This window comes from Candoia aspera, chromosome 2 (genome assembly GCF_035149785.1).
Source record: "Candoia aspera isolate rCanAsp1 chromosome 2, rCanAsp1.hap2, whole genome shotgun sequence".
NCBI classification, from domain to species: domain Eukaryota; kingdom Metazoa; phylum Chordata; class Lepidosauria; order Squamata; family Boidae; genus Candoia; species Candoia aspera.
Window position 1 is genome coordinate 130,535,038 of NC_086154.1, and position 20,978 is coordinate 130,556,015.

General features: G+C 39.3%; 2 protein-coding genes across 2 annotated transcripts in view; one reads left to right on the forward strand and one right to left on the reverse strand.

Moving 5' to 3' along the window:
• The window catches only part of ATF1 (activating transcription factor 1), a 364,083-nt gene that overhangs the window by 64,862 nt on the left and 278,243 nt on the right, over positions 1-20,978 (reverse strand). The window lies entirely within an intron of this gene.
• SCN8A (sodium voltage-gated channel alpha subunit 8) overlaps positions 1-20,978 on the forward strand; it is an 86,836-nt gene that overhangs the window by 59,474 nt on the left and 6,384 nt on the right. Inside the window, exons 16-22 of the mRNA XM_063293609.1 lie at positions 573-1,043; positions 3,313-3,430; positions 4,953-5,107; positions 5,921-6,094; positions 12,685-12,807; positions 17,413-17,697; positions 19,682-19,735. Coding sequence (XP_063149679.1) covers positions 573-1,043; positions 3,313-3,430; positions 4,953-5,107; positions 5,921-6,094; positions 12,685-12,807; positions 17,413-17,697; positions 19,682-19,735 — 1,380 coding nt within the window. The remainder of the gene's footprint in view (positions 1-572; positions 1,044-3,312; positions 3,431-4,952; positions 5,108-5,920; positions 6,095-12,684; positions 12,808-17,412; positions 17,698-19,681; positions 19,736-20,978) is intronic.

Below are 20,978 nucleotides of genomic sequence, written 5' to 3' on the forward strand. Positions count from 1 at the left end.
AGGGGTTTATGATGCAGTTGCTGTGCCTAATTAATAAGGTTTTATGGGGCAGCCAGACAACATCTGCTATTAACCTCACAGGGTTTTTTTTTTACTACCGCTTTCTTGTTATAAGAATGGATGAATATATAAATGAATGAGTGTATGAATGAATGAAATACACACACACACAGAAACAACATACATACATACATACATACAGTGAATACATAATTAAAAATTGATTTTACTATAGGAGTAGCTGATATATACAGTATACACACACACAAACATACAACATAATCACATCATCCTTTAATCTGTAGTGCTAGGCCCAGACAAAAAGAAAAGGGGAGAGAAGAATTAATAAGCAAATTCATTCTTACGTAGTTGTTATCAGAGAATTACTGCTGTTACTGGAGGAGCCTACTGGCAATTTGGTCCCAGCAAAGCCAGTGGAGAAAATTTTCCTGTCTCACTTCTCCCTCCACTACTGCCAGGTAGAAAGGTGCCATTTTGGGAGAAATGCACCAATTGTTCAAAGAAAACATGTTAAGAGGCATTACCCTGATCTGCCTTTTCTGCTCATGCAGGTGCTGAATCTGTTCTTGGCCTTGTTGCTGAGCTCTTTTAGTGCAGACAACCTGGCAGCAGGGGATGATGATGGGGAGATGAACAACTTGCAGATCTCTGTCATCCGTATCAAGAAGGGCATTGCTTGGACAAAGATTAAAGTGCATGAATTTGTGCAGACACACTTCAAGCAGAGGGAGGCAGATGAAGTTAAGCCACTGGATGAGCTGTATGATAAGAAGATGAACTGCATTGCCAACCATACAGGGGCAGATATCAACCGGGAGATTGATTATCAGAAGAATGGGAATGGCACCACCAGCGGCATTGGCAGCAGTGTGGAGAAGTACATCATTGATGAAGACCACATGTCATTCATCAACAACCCCAACCTCACTGTTCGTGTGCCCATTGCTGTGGGTGAGTCTGACTTTGAAAACCTCAACACAGAAGATTTCAGCAGTGACACTGACCCAGATGGCAGCAAAGAGGTATGGACCTATGCTCAGTAAAATCACATTGTTGTGCCATTATTTGGGATAACCCTTGTATTACAGGGGTAACAAATGAGGACTTGTGTCTAGAGCACTAAGCTTCACAGTGAAGCAGATTGATGTTTGGATCAGAGAATTAGGTTGTTGTGAAGCATAGCGGGGCTGATAGCCAAAGAATAGGGCCTTGCAATCAGCAGATGCCCATAAATTCAGGGCTGTTAGCCATATTTGGAAAAATGTCATCTTAAAAGAATCAAATGTTTTGTATAGTATTAATAAGTCACTCCTAAGAATAAAAGGAAAGCCCTGCTGGAGCAAATCAAAGATACATTTGGGAGATGCAGAAGCTGGTAGATAACTAAGTTCCTATTTGCATCTTTTCCTGGAGATGCTGTTCTAGTCAGAATCAATTTTCTCAAATATCTGCAAACTAGATGTTTTGAGGAAATAGGGCAAGAAGGCACTGTTGCTCAAGAGCAGTTAGTACTGAGTAGCACACTGCTTCAGAAAGATGGAAGTCTTCTTTATTAATTTGTCTAATTCAGGTTGAGCCAAGGTTTGGCTAAGAAGTTGGAGTAGCATCATTTCCCATTAATTTCCTCTCTATGGGTCCATTGCCACTTGAGGCTCCATTAAAACAAATAGAATCATAAATGTGGAAGGAAAGATTTAGGCTACTGGGCCAACTCCCTGCTCCCCAAGTCCAAACTGAAGTATTCCTGATAGGCAGCTCTTCAACCCCTGCTTGGACAGGTTCCAGGAACAGGAATTCCCTACCCCCCTTGATAATTGCTTCCACTGTCAAACTGCTCTAAGCATTATGCCACATTCTGCTGGAATACACCTTCCTGTGATTTAAGATTATTATTCTGTGTCCTGCACTCTGGGATGATGGAAAATAGGTCTTGACCTTTTTTTGTGATCTTCAGGTACTTTAAAAGTGCTATTTTCCCATCAGCACACCACCCCTTGCTCTCAGTTTTCTCAAGGCTGATCATTCCCAGTTCCCTCAGATTCTTCTCATAAGACTTTGTTTCAAGTCCCCTGATCATCTTCGTTTTCTTTCTTTTCGTCTGCTCCATCGTTTCTCTGAATTTTTTTTTAATGTGGTGCCCAAAATTCAGCACAGTGCTAAAGGTGGAGTCTGTTCAATATAACTTATACTGGAACTGTTCCTGAGATTTGGAAGCCATGCTTCTATTGTATTTGCCTTTTTAGCAAATATCGCTGAGTCCTGTTCAGCTTGGGATAACCATAATACCATTGTCTCCTTCACATGTTCTCTTACCGAGGCAGGTAATACTCATCCTATACCTAGGAATTTAATTTCCTTTTTCTTAGGAGATGAACTTTGCATTTATGTTTGCTAAACTTTATTCTCTTATTTTCTATCCACTAGCCCAGCTTGGCAAAATCATTGTATTATTGACTTCTAGGCTGAGCTACCCAGCTCTGTTTTGTGTCATCTGTAGATTTGATCAGGGTCCGCTCTGTCCCTCCATCTAAGTCCTTGATAAAACTGTGAAGACTGCTGGGCCCAGAACCAAACCCTCCCTTCAGTTTCATGAGGAATTACTAATGAGCACTGTTTGGATTCAGTTTTCACGCCAGCTGAAGATCCACCAAACAAACATGCATCTAATCAGAATGTCATGGGACACTTCATCAAATCCTGTCCTACAGGCAAGATAGATTGTGTCCACTAAGGAAGTCACCTGGCCAAAAAAGTGAAATAGGTTGAGTCTGACAAGACTTATTTTTGACAAACCATGCTGACTTCTAGTAATCACGGCATTTTCTAAGGTGTTAACACATTTGTTGTTTTATGATTTGCCAAAGGATCTTCCTAAATGTTGATGTCAGACTTACCAAGTGATGTATCCTTTTCCACTCACTTCCAACCTCCTTTAACTGTTTAGCTATGCTTGCCTCACATGGTATCCTAACAGTGCTTGTGTAGAATGATACAGTAAGATCCAGCCTCTCCCAGTTTGATGCATTGCAGGTGCACTGGACTATAACTGCCCCCACCATGGCCAGCAGTGGCTGACAACAGTGGAAGATATACTGAGGCATGTGGAATCTGCCAGGTTGGGAAAGGCTGGAACAATTCAGTACTTTATATTTCATTCAGTTAGTTAATCTGTTAGTATGTCTTTTTCAAGAGGTGAAATGTTATCAGTTTTCCCCTTGTCTTTTTTGTTTCTATAAAGAATCTCTCCTGACTTAGAATGTGGTGTGTTCTTTGCTATCATTTTTATTCCAGAAGCTGGATGATACAAGCTCATCAGAGGGGAGCACCATAGATATAAAGCCAGAGGCAGAAGAGGTTCCTGTGGAAGCACCAGAAGAGTACTTGGATCCTGATGCGTGCTTCACTGAAGGTGATACTGAACATGGGGGGGGAGGGGGGCGAAAGTCCCTCAGGACAGTGGGAAGCTGTCCTAACAGCCAGGAACCACGCTGAGACAAGGAATAGGTCTCTAGTGCTTTATTACTGCTACATTAGACAGAAAATCCTAACAAACTGAAGAAGCGTGGGAAAAAGCCAGACAGATAAACCCCAAAAGTCAAGGCGGGTCTGATCTGTGTCTCTTTGAATGGCTGCTCAACTCCTCAGTGCTACGCATGCATTTTCCCCCCTGGATAGAGGCCCCCTCCTGCTCACCATCAGTACTCATGACAGAAGCACTCGTCTATCATTTTTCATTTCCCTCAGAGTCCCCAACCAAATCATAATACAGTTTAGGGTCACTGATGGAAATTTAAACGGCAGCTCATACGACTCTCTTCTGCACATGTTTTTGGGTGCAGTCCCTGCTTTTTGCCTTAATTTCCTTAAGACTGCTGCAGCAGCAGCACAGGAATTTCAGGAAAATCTTACCAACACAAGCAACTGAAAAAGAGAAGGTGGTTGGCTTGTGGGAATAACTGTTCAAAGGATAATAGTTATGGGCAAGGAACTTTTTCTTCACTATGGCCTCTATATGTTACACATTGAGCTACATGGCAGGTTTATCACATGGTGGTGGGCAGGTACACCCTCTATGAAAGGCTTGGTGAATAATGGCTTCTCAAAATGCCTGACTGAAAGATTCATTTGCTCAGGACTGAATACTGTATCACCACAACAGTGGTGAATAAAGGTTGGAGGTTGGGGCTGTGTGAGCAGGCTTGGAGAACTTCAGAAATTGGAGTTTTTGGTAATAATAGTAGAAGAGGAACTGTACGGGATGAATGAGCTGTGAGTCCTTCTGGGACTAGAATCATGCACATTTGGCAGTGTGCTTCCCACATACAATCTGCTTCAGCTCTGAATGATCAGGATAAAGGTTTTGCATAGATGTATCATTCATATGGGTGATACACAGAGGCCACAACAAAGAATCAAGTTTACAGTTCTGTTCTTGGCCTTTCAATTCTGTGCACATCCTCCTCCTACCCACAGTTGCTCAATGGCTAGAGGCCTGATTCATCCCATTTGTGGGGAAGGGCAAGTGTAACAAATTGAACAGAACCTGAAATCATACTAATATAAAATATTCAACCAATCTCTAAAATGCCATTATTAGGAAGGTGCAAGGTTATTGTTTAACCAACTGATCTGAAACTCACGATGCTTCTTAGGTTTATAGCAACATTTTACTATATTATTTTACTGAATTACTATCTTGTTTGCTTTGGATGGAATGGTCTTAGAGGTTTGAGATTTAGCTATAAGACTTGCATAACTCCAGGGATTTGTTCAGCTGCAAAATACTTTGGGACTCAATGTTAATTTTAATTGTCCACATTTTGGAATGAATTCATGAATAATGGGATAATACCTTACTGTAGGATAACGTCTGACCCTTGGGATTGTTTTCTGTAACAAAACTAATAACAAAGCTGATTTTACCTTTGCAGGCTGTGTGCAACGGTTCAAGTGCTGCCAAGTCAGCATCGAAGATGGACTAGGCAAATCTTGGTGGAACTTAAGAAAGACATGTTTTCTCATTGTGGAACATAACTGGTTTGAAACCTTCATTATCTTCATGATCTTGCTAAGCAGTGGAGCTTTGGTGAGCAATATTATATTTTGCTAGTCAGACTGGGTGCATATACCTTCTTTTTTGGGCGGGGGGGAGAAAAAGTTAGGTAGCAGCTGCAGGAGGTGCCACAGTTGGATCATAGGGAATTATTCCTCCTTGGCACATTTAAAATGAAAATCACGCCTCACTAAAGCTACTACAGTACTGACTGTGGGAGGGATTTTGTACTAATACATTCGATTGATTTTTAGGATATTGCTGTTAAAGTCACTAGGAGCTTGTACTGAGGTTGGGAGGGCCCTTAGTGAAGGATTGTCTTGCTCTCCCCTTGCAGCGGTATCTCATGTTCATGGCGAGGCCTGGAGCGCTTAATTTTGTCTCAGATGCATTATGTAAATGCAATAAATACTAAATGACCATTCATGCATGGCCAAAAAGCATGAGAATTACACACTCAAAATCCCTATCTGAAAACAACAGAGTATTCTTTCCTCTGCCAGTATTGGTCACTCCTCAAGACCAGGCAGCGTGAATATAAGGAGAAGAAGATCTGCTCACATAAGTCAAACTGGACCAATGTTGTAATGTTTGATTTTAGCAAGGAAAACGTGGTAGTAATTGGGCTCCAAACATGTGAACGTAGCTCTTTTGCCTCCCTATATGTGCTCCGAGCTGTTAATTAAATGCTGAGAGATCACAAATAAATATATATGTGTAAACCAAATTCAGCTACGACAGCATCTTCCAGAAGTACCTGTATCAAAACAAAACAAAACACCTTTGTAGCTCACTCCAATGCCAGGACTAAGATGTAATAACAATTATTGTCCTGTTGTTTCTTAGGCCTTTGAGGATATTTACATAGAACAGAGAAAGACAATACGGACTGTCTTGGAATACGCTGACAAAGTCTTCACCTACATCTTTATCCTTGAAATGTTGTTGAAGTGGTGTGCCTATGGATTTGTGAAATTCTTCACGAATGCCTGGTGTTGGTTGGATTTCCTCATTGTAGCAGTAGGTATCTTTTTGCTTTTGGCATCAGTGCACTGCTTTCCTGAAGATCTGAGGTTGTCCTTCTGTCTAAATGAATAAGTGCTAGCAATGTTACTCTTGTTTCTTTCTAAATCTTTGCTGAGGCAAAACCTTCTGTTGTTTCCATTCTAGCTCTTCACAACCCCAAATGTTAATTGGTTGAGGAGTTTTTCCATGTTTCATTTTCAGGTCTACTTTTTCACTAAGATTTGAATGGTGAATGAACTTGAGAAAATGCCACAGATATAGTAAAGAAACATAGAAACCAACAGAAGTGCAAAGCAGTCTTATTTCTATTACTCTCATAAGGTGCATGAATTCTTCCTCCATCAAAAATTTCAAACAAAGAAACAAAGAATCAGGGAATGGTACAACAGACAGAAATACTTAGAACTCAATAGGGCTGTCTTACTCATAAAATAAAATATAGAAAAAAAAGAGAATTGGGAAAATTGAAAGGCTCAGCATTCAAAATCAATCTTGGTCAAGAGTGAAGGACAGGTGTGCACCACTGCAAGTATATAATGTTTCCTTCTCCTCAAGAAATAGGGTCCTCGGTGAGTAACACAGTCTCTTTCAATGCCACTAGAGAAGGTATCAGTGACTGCCTATTCAGTGCTTCTCCCCCCCACCCCCCGGTTTATTTTAGCATATCTTGAACGGTGTGGCCTTCCCTTCAAACTCTTCTCCACTTGTAGGTATTGTAAGATAAGGATTTTTTAAATGACTTTTTTTAATGAAATCTGGGTCAGTGACCTGTAATAAAGTTTGGTTCTGACTTCGAAAGATGCTCAACTATGTTGCTACACATATTTCGTTGTGCTGGCTGGAAGGGATGTTCGCTTTCCTTTACTTCCCAGTACAGAAGCTTTGCTCCTTTCACTGTCAAGAATTAAATGGAGAGCTGGAGCATCCATTAGATCAGTGTTTCTCAACCTTGGCAACTTTAAGATGTGTGGACTCAACTCGCAGAATTCCCCAGCCAGCATAGAGAAAATAGTCTCTACGTTGGGCAGTATCTAACTGATCTCTTAATATCTGCATACCATATAAGAGGGGGACAGATTATGAATAGTTACAAATCTATGTCTAATATTTAATCTAACATTCCCAAAGCCACTCTACGTTGTAAAAGGTGAAAGGTCCCCTGTGCAAGCCCCAAGTCACGTCTGACCCTTTGGAGGGATGCCATTTTCGCAACCTTTTCTTGGCAGACTATAGAGCGGGGTGGTTTGCCATCGCCTTCCCCAGCAAGCCGGGTGCTCATTTTACTGACCTCGGAAGGATGACCTGAGCCGGCTACCCGAGAATCCAACTTCAGGTCGTGGGGAGAGTTTCAGTTGCAATATTGCCACCTACCCCTCTGCGCCACACAAGACTCTCTACATTACTGTTGTCTTTTTCTGGTCACAACTTACCCTTGAAGAGACTGGGATCCAAATGGCAAACTAAACATATACTTGCACTCATGCATATATCTTCCATTTCTATACCTAATTTTGACATTCTAATTTAATGTACTTTGGCTTTCAGAGTACTTGTTTGCTTCAAGTAATGGGAATTTCCACCTATATTATTTATTAACTTGCTCTTTTTTGTGGAATAGAAGACCTGAAAGTGATGCAATATTTTTTGATAGCGCCCTAATTTTCTGGGCCTTAATGGTATACAGATGGTATGCAGTGTGGTTGTTGTTGTTTAAATGACACAAAATTTACAAAAGAGTGCATTAAATGTTTTTAAATTTTGGACAGAAGCAAAATGAAGTTGAGCTGGATCTTTTAAAACAAAAGTCCATCCTACTCTTAGGTAAAAAGACTTCAAAAATCTTTTAAAAGTCTGCATGATTTGAAGCTGGATTGTTGATGGGAAACACGATGAACAATAATATTTCTGAGATTTGGGGGCAATTTTCTTTTCTCGTTCTCTTCAGATTTCCAAAGACGTTGAGTATCTTTGTGCATTTGTTCCCTCACCTACATCTCCTTCAGTATAGTCTGTTACTACTGTACTGCACTGTACTGTTCTAGTTTTTGTTTCATTCTTTAGAAAAAAAATGTGATTACCGTTAGTCCAATACCAAAATATCAAATATATATCTGAATGTATCTTCTGAAAACTAACATTATATCCCTGGGTAAATAATATGTTTCTAGTTAGTCTAGTGTTTCAAGGTTCAGGGAAATATATCCTAGGTCTTTTTTAAAAAAAATCAATGTTGAATGTCTGTCTGTGTTGGGGAAGAATCATCTCTTTAGTATAACTGTACTTTCCCTACTGTATTTTTTCTCCAAGAGGGACCTTTAAGCTCCAAAATCCAGATTTTTATAAAATTTCGTTTTTGACTCCTGTATTACTCTTCCTACCTACAAATGCAAACCATAAGTGCAGTGCAAGATCATGTTAATTCCTATCTTTCTGGAAAAACAAAGCCAATATCCACCAGTATTGTTCTAAAAATTGTGATCCTAAGCACACTTGCTAGAGAGCAAGGCTCATTGAACACAGTGGGACTTACTGTTGAGCAAACATACATGGACTTGTTCTGTTAGACAAATTTTGATATTGTGTTTACCCCTAATTTTGAATTAGTAGTGTTTTTCAAAATACGATCTATCTACATTCAGCCCAATACATGTTCTTGATTAACAGTTATTTACCTGTAATGTCTAGTATTCAGAGGGACTTTTGTATACCTTCAGAGGCATCTGGAGGGGAGACAAAAAGATCAAGATGGTAGTTATAACTGCATGATCGAAACCTCAACTCCTTGCACATGTGTCAGTGTCTCACACAAACAAAGGACTGGGGCTTCGATCATGCAATCATGACGGTCATCCTGGAAAAAAAATGCCATTATCTCACCTATTCAAGTTCCTGAAACGCATAAGACATCCAGACCATTTTTTTTCAGTGTGTTGGAGATGTCTGCAAAAAGTCCAGTTGCTTTAATGAATAGCAGAGAGGAACTGAAACCAAAATAACTTCTTCCAAAACATTTTTAAAACGTGCATTGCCCTGTTAGCCTCTGTCAAGAAACAGAAGAAGCTTCTTCCTGCTGAGATCTATATGGTAATTGCTGAGACAGGAAACATTCTCATCTATGGGAATCTACGGAGGAGGATACTCTAGAAAATGACATTTCTTCATCAATTTCTCCTTGCTTAAGAGAGTAATGAAGGAAGGGACATGAAACAATTGAATATGCTGCAGCTGGAGTAATTCTGCTCCACACCCTCAGCATTCATTCAAGATTGGTTAAAAGACAAGTTTTCAGTCATGTTAGTCAAAATCTGAAGTCAGTTCCATCTGCTGAATTCCAGATTAGGCATATGTGTTTATTCTTTCATTGAAATCAATGAAATTTAAAGTACGATCATATTCATTTCTACTTAGAAGTAAGTTGCATTGTGTTCACTGACTCTTATTTGGGGGTATGTCATATTAAAGGAATATTTTACCATACTTACAATAGTCTATTGAGATATTTTACCTTTCAGTGCTTTTGCATGGATGGGGCAAAATATTGTTGAAATACAATTACGGATTGTCTGCCATTTTAAAAATAGGATTACTTTTTTAAATTAGACATTTTGCAGACTTTTTTCCCAACACTGATACTTTTTCAAATTATATTTCTGGATTCATTTATTTTAAGCTTATATCTTTATAAGTTTACAATCACTGGCTTTTATTCATTGACTTATTCCCACTTTTCAATCATTAGGTCCTCAAAAGTTCTTACAACGTTAACATAGTACCCACCCTCCCTTTAGTTCAGGTACTCTAGTGCTCCTTCGTCAACAACTTACAGAGTCCATCCATCATTTCCTTAACCAATACAGAAATAGATGTGCTTTTGGACCAGGGAAACATTTGGCATTTTGAAAACATGCAGTGGATATACTGACAAAATAGCTGTCATAGGAGACCTGCTTATTCAAAAAATAGCTTCCATGTTGGACATAGCAGTTGGAAGTCCATCTGGACAAGAGTAGGGTGAACAACAATGGAGGGATCTAGGGACAGACCCATGTTGCCTACCTCATATTTATTTATTTATCACACTTATGCCCCACCACAATCCTACACAGACTCTCTGGAGCTCCCAGCATAAAAGAAAAATAGCAATAACAATGAAAATGTTATAAAATAAAACCAGAAGTCAAAACAGACAAACCTAAACTCTGAAGGACAACTGGTTTCAGTCCCCAAATGCTTTCTGGAACAGCCTTGTTTTAAGAAGCTTCGGGAAGGGGGCCAAGGTTGGGGCTAAACGCACCTCATGGGAGCCATTCCAGAGGGCCAACCCTACAATGGACAAACAGAGTCTCTGGGCATGACTCCTGAAAATGTGGGACAACCAGTTGCTTCTCCCAGCTGGATCAAAATATATTACTATGCTTTCAGTTTCAACATACGATTCCCCAATCTGGTTGTCAGCCCTGAAAAAAATAGTGTCCTTAACTTTAGTTCTTAGGCAGTTGCTTAAAAGTAGTGTCCTCTCTTTTGAAGTATTCCAGGCAGTACTATTCCATTTGATTGATTGATTGATTGATTGATTGATTGATTGATTGGATTGATGTAACATATTTATTAGGCCATGCAACACACACACAGTGAGTTTATTTAACATGTGTTAATTAAAATTAATATTTTTTAAAAGACTCTCCAATAAAGCATGGGTTACCTATAGAATGTTAAGTTTTAAAATGAAGACGAGATGTTTTAAGGAGGCATAAGTGAAAATATTTCTCTCGAAGATAGTACTGAAATTCCTGTGTATATACCTGCAGTACATCCTACAACATGTACCAAAAGGGAGGGGGAGAGAGAGAGAGAAGTAAAATTTAGTCCTAGTTTATCCATACTTCCACTTTATGTTACTGCAAAAGCTTAGGTGCTGTGCAAGACACCACAGTATTATTATTATTATTATTATTATTCCAAATCAATTCACTGCATACTGAAGGGCTCTTTGTTGCAGGTTATGGACCTGTAATCTATCCTGCTCCAGTGCAGGTCGGTAGATAAAAGTTTTTCTACTCCCCAATCTATTGCTGAGAGAGGGTGACTGGCCCAAAGTCACCTAGCCAGCTTCCATGTCTAGGAAAGGACTAGAATCTGGGTGTCCCCATTCCTAGTCCAGCACCTTAACCACTACATCACGTAGGCTCTCACACAACAGTGTAGTGTGTGTGTGTGTGTGTGTGTGTAATTATTTATGGAGTCTTCATTTAAAAAGAGGCCACAGCATCTTGATAGTCTAAAGTAGGAAGCAGCCACATCTTGGGCCTGGTCACATCATTTGCGTGTATTCCAGAGCCACCAATGCAAAATGGGAGCCAGCTCCTGGAAGCAGCAGCCATGCTGCCCCTGGTAATTTGTGGACTGGCCCCCAGAATGCATTCTCAGACATTAGGACAGGAATGGGCATCCTATGCTGAACTCCAATTTAGATGTTGCTGAACCCCAATTCTCATCAGTCCTAGCAAGTATGAACAATGGCAAGAAGCTAGCATATTGCATTCCAATGCAATGCACACTGCATTAAAGAGTACAGCGTCCTCCAGCTGGGCCCAGCCACCTATCATCCTGGCCATGGGCAATAAGCTTGTAGCAGAGCTCATATGGATGGTACCAGAATTTGGAAGCCTGAGGTGGGGAATTCATATGTGATGATTGCCCTGTACCTTATTAACCTCCTAATATGAGGAAAGGACCTAGTCCTTACCAGCAGTGCAATACAGTGCTGTCATGAGAATAAGAAGAAGCCGCTTTCCCCACTAGCTGGCCTCCAGCTTCTTCAGACTGAAACTGTTGTTCTGTGCCTCCTCCTCCCTGCACCAGGAAACAGGCGACAGATATGAACCCCCCCCCCTTCCATGTAATACAGCAGCTGGATTTTAACACAGCATCTCAGCAAAGAGCAAAAAGCTCTGCTCTGACACTAAGTTGTGTGCTCTTAAGAGACAAACTGCTTTTTCAAAGGAGAAACGTGGGGAGCTAGAGACTTGTTTTCCTCTCAATTTTGTGATGCCATATCCGTGGGCCATTCCCACCTCCCCATCCCCACCCGAATGAGAGAACTAAGGTGGTTTGTGCAGTGTGTGTATTTATCTGTATTCTTTCTCATAGGTCCTTTAAAAATTTGTCTGGCTTAATTTAATGGGAGCTGCTGGGATCCTGCAGACTGTTAAGAGGGCGAGGGTAAGGTTCTTGTCATCCGTTTGGGCTCCTAATCTCCAACAGACCCTGTTTCCGTCTGTGCGTGTGTGTCCGTGCCTCTCTTTCTCTTCCTCTCTCTCTCTCTCTCTCACTTATTTTTCCTCTTTTGTTTTGTATTTCTGCCTCTCTCAACTGCACTATTTCCTTCCAGGTCCTTTCAGTGAAGTGCTATAGGCAGCTGCTGGCCATGCCTTCTCCGGTGTCACTGTAAATGGGGGAGGAGTGGGCCTGCAGTCCAACGTGGGGGATGAATGTGCTGCCAGTGCCAGGGGATTTATGCTAACAGTCTGGAACCTCTTCTTTTTTCTTTTTCTTTTTCCTTTCTTTTCCTGTTTTCTGTGTAGGTCTCTTTAGTCAGCCTTATAGCTAATGCCCTGGGCTACTCGGAACTAGGTGCCATTAAGTCCCTTAGGACACTCAGAGCCTTGAGGCCTTTAAGAGCGTTGTCCCGATTTGAGGGGATGAGGGTAAGACTCCATTAGCGAGCTGATCCTTCTGCATGCCTGTGGATTATGGGTTTTTTTTTAAAAGCATGCTAGAACTGATCAAACTGGTAGAAAGACGTAACAAACAGAATCATGATGCAGCTGCTGACGTGATCACCTCCCTCTGTTTATGATTCACCATCACCCTGCTGCACAGTTCTCCCTTTTTTTATTTGATGCTGATTACAACAATAATAACAGCAACAATAATGTATTAATAGAAAAAAAGGGAGATATATTAAGCTGCCTCATTATTGGCCCAAACCACATGTCATTTGTAGATTCTCTGTTGGCACTTGGCTGTTCTTTTTTGGCCTGGCTTTTAATACCTGTAGCATTCAAGGGGGCATTTCTGGCTGTAAATCTGGGATAGGGAGAATCACCAGGTGCAAAGAATCAGAATTTGAACTGCCTCAAGTTTTCCTTCTCCCATCCCCAAAAGTTATGACCAAAGATGAATCGAAGGAGATCAAAACACAATGGTTGTTTTTCAAGTTGCTACTGCCTCGTTTGGGGGAGTATTCAGGATTGTAGAAAAGGGCTGGATGTGGGAGGAATGTAGTGCTCCCCCAAGGAAAAGATTTCTGGTTTAATTCCTGTCATTTGCACCTCGTTGTTCTCAGTCCAGTCCAATCGCGACTGGCAGCCTTGACCGATAGCTCAGCTTTTCTCCCTCTTTTACGTTTCCCCGTTTACATGCTTTATGCCCCCCCTCCACTCTCTCCTATCACTGTGATGCTAGCAACAAATCACAAGCAAAGCATAGAACCTTAACCTTCTAGCAATTATTACAATATGCCATTATTGCAGAGACTGAAATTATCCATGTTTTAAAGGAAATTGCCAATTTTATTTTTTGTAATGCTTGGCATATAAAAAAGATAAAAGTTTTAAAGATTTATTAAGGAATAAGCCCTTCTGAATGCATAGGATTGGGCTGTATGTGTGGTGTATTCTAATACAATCTCTTAATTAGAACAGCATTGATAGAATGAAAAATAGGAGAGGTTGCAGAGAAGAGCTTCAACCCTCATTCAAAGATCTGAAAACATCTGTGCTCAAAACAAATCCTAAGGAAAAATAATGTCAGGGACTATTAGTCATTAGCTCAAGCTCTACAGAGATCTTTGTTTAGTTGAAAGTTTCAATTCAGATTTGATATTATCCTGAAATTACATATTATGCCTACTCCAAAAACACATTGAAGTGGGTATAACACACATTATGTGTACTAAATTACATTGCTAAAATTCCATCAGTTTGGTTTTACATGGAGATTGGATGTTGTCTCTTACAGCATATCTCCCTGTGTGTGTGTAACTGGGGCAAAAAGAGCATCCTTGTTTAACTTTCTCCCCATGCTAAGGACAAATATGCAGAGGGGGAGGAGTTATTCACATGGGGAAACAATATGCAATATTTTGAGACCTGGATATACAGTATAACTGTGTAATAAATTGTGGCTAATCCTAAGAAAGTGATGGTTGTAGGACGACCATTCGTTTCAATGGGATTTCAAAATGCTTTAGATCATGTCCAGTTCTCACTTCAGTTTTGAGTTTGTCAGTCTAGGCATCAAGCAGAACTAGCTTAACAGAACAACCTTATTCATGTTTATGTTGAAATAAGTGCCACTGGTTTTGGTAGGCTTACTCTGTAGTGGTAAATATGTTCAGAACTGCAGTATAGTGTTAGACCTTGAACAAATTCAGCGGAATTTACTTTAGGTATGATTGACATTTGCTCTGACCTGTACAGGTCATTTGTTCTGACCTGTACAAATGTTACTTTAAAAAATAAAACTCAACAGAGAGCTACTTTTATTATAGATCTTCCTTCTGAACCTAAGGCAAAAATGGTTCAGAGAGAAACTAGAGGTTTCTAATGAAAGTAATGTAACATAAATTATCAGAAATTTTAGCTAACCTAACTTGAACCATTTGTTTCCCAGCGTCTTTCTAACAGAGAATGGCTCTTTTCTGTTAGGAATTTTAAAGCCAGTAATAAGTTATTTAAACCCATATAGAGTAAAAGAGTTTTCTGTTATTATTTGTGTTTTGGCTATATATAGTTTAGCAAAGCAAACTCTATGAAAAGCCTTTATCTAAATGGGCTATTTTGCAACATTTTCCCATTCGTATTATTACTCCTGATTATTCAGCCTTTATATTCTTTTTGCCATCAGTACAAACCGACTTCAGTGAAAATGAAAAAAATAACCAAAATAATTTTCCTAAAGAGCATTAAATATAGTTCTTTGCTTTTCTCTATAGCCCAACAACTTATATTTTTAAAAATACCTTCAACTTGTTATATTTGGGGAAGGGGGTTAACATATTGCTATGAAACATGCATGCCCTACTTTACTATTTCTAATATACAGTTGTCACACAAAAGCCATGTTCCCTTTCTCATGATAGTTTGCAATGGTTTTGATAATTTGTTTAAATAATGTGCATACTGGTTACATTGTTAAGTGAAAGACTAGAAAAATAAGAGATACATTTGGTTCTGTTATTCAAGACAAACACAGAGCAAATCAAAATGCAACATAGTGTCAAGTCAGAATAGTTTGGCCAATAACTTTACTTGGTTTCCATTCTCCCACATTACTATCTCAGGAATAAAGAATGAAACTTTTGAGGTTTGACTCTGAAATATAGTATCTGAAATATAGGCTGAAGATGTTGAGCTTAATGGCTTATGTAAGTTTTGACAGGTGATGGACTGTTGGTTGCAGTGATTTTTAGAAGTTCTGCTTCATATAATGCCTAACTTTTGCAGAGAATAATCCATCTAAACACAAATTATGCTGTATGTCACCACTGTAATACTTACGTAAAATAATAGTGCCATCTGTTGACATTTAAGTAAATAATCAGCAGAAAGTAGATGAGGCTTTTTGACTGGAGGAAGTTCGCCTGACACTTGCCTCCACCCCAGGGGCACAGCTGAAAGAAGAGGACGGGGAGATTACAGTGCCATGAGACCTAATTCCTGCTTCTGACATGCATCCTGACCTTGCATTAGAAACACTTTCCTGATGTCCACTCATTGGGAAGCACTCTGTGCAGAATTCTTCCATGGAAGAGCGGGCCCTGTTGACCCTTCTCTTGCAGGAAGGTCCTCAACACAGAAACATCATTTTTCTCAGACATCCAGAGTAGGAGAGATAGGTTCATCTTCACTATGAGAGCTGGAAGGCTGGATTCTGAAGTAGGGAGATATGCCTAGCTCTCCCATTTTTTCAGGAGTTTGTCGTGAAAAAGTCTAGTGTGGCATTTCTTTTAAAAGAAATATTATTGCCTAAAAATAGATGTCATGATAGAAATTAATGCTGAAGGAAACAAAGGATGCCAACTACTAGATCTCTGCAAATCATTCTAAAGTGTGATCATTGCTGGCAAAATAATGGAACAAGTAGCTCTGCATTCACACTCAAGTAGAGAAATGTGAGGGACAGCTTTCAAAGCAGCTGTAGGAGCCTGAAAAATTGCTTGAGGTCTTCTTAACATCTTCAAAATAAGTGCTTAATATTTGTTTCTGCGTGTTTCCAAGTACCTCTTTGGGAGGATGTGCACAGCCCTACCATATAGCCCTTTCTCTCTTAAGAATTAATGGTGCGATAGGTATATTAATAGCTTCTTGATCTGTGGAATTATACATTCAGAATGATACCTTTAATTTTCACTTTCAGAGCCAAAAGAGAAATTTATTGTTAGACCATGAGGTGTGTCTTCACTTCTGTTTAAACATGGGGACAGGGAAAATGTTATTAAAAGACAGTCTAAAATATCTATTTAAGACTGAAGGTATCACTTTTGAAAGAATAGAAATAGTGACTTATGAGTACATTCCCTGAATCCAAAAATTATACGAAGGAAGGAAGGAAGGAAAGGAAGGAAGGAAGGAGAGAAACTCTGTAAGACATTGATGTGGAGCAGAGAAGGGAATATGGCTTTTCTTTTTGAGCTTGCAAATATGCATGCTCAGCTCTTGGGACACTTCTGGCCTTGCTTATTAAAGAATATATAGTCCTGACTAGTTTTATACTGAGCTACCACTAAGTCTTAGAACAAGTTTGGTACCCTTTCCTACTCCCATTTGAAATCTGTGGCTAAATTTCCTCATATATCTTCATGGGAGTAGGAGAACCAGGGCCTATAAATTTATGAGTCTGGTTTTAAAATGGGGAATGGTTGTTGGCTGAGATCATTTACATGTGTCTGATTCCAGAAATATGATTCTGACTTAGACTCAGCTGGACTCATGTCATTATCAAGACAGGTGCCTCCTCCTTTTCACAGTCTTATTTTTTCTTTATCAACTAGTTATTGAATGACAAAAGAAATAAAGTTAATTGCCAATATTTGTTTGGATAAATTGTTTAATAAAAAGTTTTTTTAAAACAAAATGATTGGAGATAGACACATGCTTCTTTTTGCATTAAGATGAGTGTTATGGGACTAGCCTTGCTTTCTGTTCCCCTTACTAAAACTAGACATATGGATGGTTTGCTTGTAAAACCTAAGTCATCGTGTTTTCTGTACTGAAACTCTCTCTTCCTTCCTCTCCCTTCCAATACAGGTGGTTGTGAATGCCTTGGTGGGTGCTATACCATCCATTATGAATGTGCTGTTGGTCTGCCTTATTTTTTGGCTGATTTTCAGCATTATGGGGGTTAATCTTTTTGCTGGGAAGTATCATTACTGCTTTAATGAGTCGTCTGAGTCTCAATTTGAGATAGAAGTGGTCAACAACAAGACAGACTGTGAGAAGCTGATGGATCCTAATGGAACAGAGATTCGGTGGAAGAATGTAAAGATTAATTTTGACAATGTTGGTGCAGGGTACCTGGCCCTTCTACAAGTTGTAAGTTCTATATTTGTTGCTTGACTCATATTACATATGATAATCACCAAAATGTTGAAATCCTAAAATGTTTTCCTTGTGTGAATCCCATGTATCCTTTCCCTTATTCAGGTGGATCAGCAAAACGTTCTCTCTTTTTTACTGTATAGAGATTATAAGGGGCCAATCAAGAGCTAATTTTAATTTTTAGAATAATTAATATCAAAGGATGGGAAAGAATCTAGTTATTTTCACTTGCATCCCCTTTGTTAGACAGGGTTTAAGAGCAGTTTATTATTTTAAGCACTGAAGGAGATGGAAGCAGCAAGGACATCAATGATGAGGAGTTCCTGTAGTCTGAGCTAAGTAACTGGTAATTAGCTTTGAGGGGAGGAGTGGCATAATGCTTTCTTAAGAATTCTTAATTCCATGTTGCTTCTAGAACATATAAGGCTGGGTTCCTTCTTCTAGCTTGAATATATTCTAAGCAGTAGAGTCCCTTTTCACTTTAGTTTTTGGGTTTTAACAACTGACATTTAAGAGTGAACGTCGGGAAGACAGCCTGCTTCTCTTCTCTCATTCTGCACTGCAATCTGTTAGAATGGCTGCTGCCAAGTAACAAGGTGTTGTATCTTGAGTGGGTGGTAAAACACAGCATATGTGGTAGGTTAGTGATTGGTGATTTAGTTAGTTTGTTAGTTAGTTATTAGTTATTTAGTTAGTTAGTGATTTCACATACATTGTTTGCTTTAAAACCCTTCAACACAATAATCTAAAAGACATTTTAAGAACTATTCAAATGCTGATGGACACATCCCTCTGAAGGATGAATTACTGTACCGTAGCTCCACCAGTGCATGCCGCTATTCTCAATTATTAGATTAAACTGTAATTTAAGGACAATATTGGGTATTTCAAATTGGGTCTGCTGTAATTAATATTGCAGAGTTGTCAAAGTCATAGAGTAAAATTAACTCTGTCTGTCAGTTCCATCTGAACTCTCATTTCTGTGTATACAGTCTAACATCCAACATCCTCTGGACCCAAACTGATTTTTCTAAAATATTTTTTAAAATAATTTTTGAAACACTGTTGTCTGAACTTTAACATTTTAGGAAAGAACTCTTGCTATTACTCATTTGCCTAGAGAAATTCCAAGTACCAATTTAAAATATGCACAGGTCTCGGATTTATACTAAAAAAAACAGATACTGTAGAGATTGATTATTGATTGTTAATACATGCATTTTGTAGTGACTGAAACATCACCTCCCCTAAAATCAGTTAGTAACAAGTATCTAAAATGAAACACAGAATGTTAAGAGGAAACAGGTTTAAGTGTTCCCTAATCTCATATTCTCCATGACTGCACCAGTGTCTGTAACAAACCACAATTACATAATTCCAATAGAAGAGACTATCTGTAGCTCAGGGTTGAACTGTGGAGTCCCTGGTGCTGTCTGAGCTTGGTTGGTTGCTTGCAGACATTTCATTATCCAACTAGGTAACAATCATTATGCACTGATGATGGGTAATGAAATGTCTCCAAGCAACCAACCAAGCTCAGACAGCACCAGGGACTCCACAATTATGCAACTACCCAGATACTGCAGTTACGTGCATCATCTGCCTCTTTGGCCCCCTCCATGGATGCCCGTACATAAGAGAAAAACGAAATCCCTCATCAGCAGTATGACATTCCACCTGGCTTGGCCGGCATTTTCCATCATCACTAGACAGCAAAGGAGCAGCCAAGTCACCTGCTGAGAAGCAGACCTGTAAGAAAAACTTGTGGAAAGGTAGCTGTATACCTCTTGGGTATTTAGAACAAGATAAAAATGTAGTGAATAAGTATTCACAGGGCTAATTAAAAGCAAATACGGTGTTTAAGATCTTGTTTGTAAGTAAGTGAAAAAATAAATGTTGGCTATTCATGTTGCTTTGTGCTACTGTTACCCCACTTTGCTTGTTCCTCCTCTTTAAAAGAAGTGTGCTTTTTCCATAGGCTACCTTCAAAGGCTGGATGGACATAATGTATGCAGCAGTAGATTCTAGAAGGGTAATGTCGCTGTTATTCTATCACTGCTTTTAAAACAAGGAGTAGATACCCTCAAATTGAGATCAGTCCTTGATCATTGCACAGACACAACCATGTAGCTTGCTTGGCAACCATATAGAAGTGATTTGCTATTGCCTTATTCTGGGATATTTTGTTCAACTTCCTGGTCTAACCCACAGCTCTGATTTCCCTGATGGTCTTTCATCCACATACTAACCAAGCTTGATTCAGCTTCTGAGCCCAGACAAGGTGAGCCAGATGCTACCATCTGCTGGGACTTAGAAGCAAGAGTGACTTTATTATTTTATGTGAGAAAGAAAGACTGCTAATCATCTCAAGGGAAAGTAAAAAATTGGCCCCCTGTCAGGTGTTAGCTGCATCTTCTGTGTACAGGACCTGATCTGTTTTGTGCACAAATATTCAGCAATGGGCTCAGTATTAATTTCAGAGTGAACAGGGAATTCTCCTCCTTAAGGGGATTTATGTACCTTATGGATCCCTATGAGGCTTTGAATCAAAGGGCAACTTTTCCAATCGTTAGGTTTTGCATAATGCGTAAATTAAAATGATCTCCCAGAAGAGGAAATCATTTAATCATATAATTCTTTATTAGATGTGTGAATTTAACCAGAAGCAAAAATATTTAAACTGCTCTATTTGTTAGATGCAAGTAAGTTTGGGTTAAAATAGGAGAAATGTAAAAATAATTTGAATGCAGTGAGAATGGTTACCCAAAAAGTATGTGTGATAGAACAAGAGATACAGTCAAGAACAAATGGGTGCCGAATGAATATAAATGTAATACAAAAATAAGTGAATGGTACAAAACAAGAATGTGAGGCATGTGGATTATATAGAGAGAACGAATAAGGATCAAAACTCAGAAGAAATATAGGAAGGAAAAGTGAATGGGTGAAGAGAAAGGGAGGCCGAGAAAGTTGTAGGTGGGTGGAGTTAATGAGATCTCAGAAGAAGTGAAGGGTTTAAAGAACAAAAGTCAGCGTATAAAGTGGTGCATGGATATTGTAGCAGTGAGGGTGGTTTGCAAGAATAGAAAGGTATGCGGTGGCATAGTGAATGGTGTTGGTGTAAATGCGATGTAGGTAGATTTCCTTTTCTTTTTCTCTTATCTCTGCCTATAATGTCTCTTGCCCATTATTTCTCATTATTTTTCTGCACAAAGTTGCATGCTTCAGAACAGAATACTGTACATTGTGATTTGTTAGATTAAATTTTCTCATGT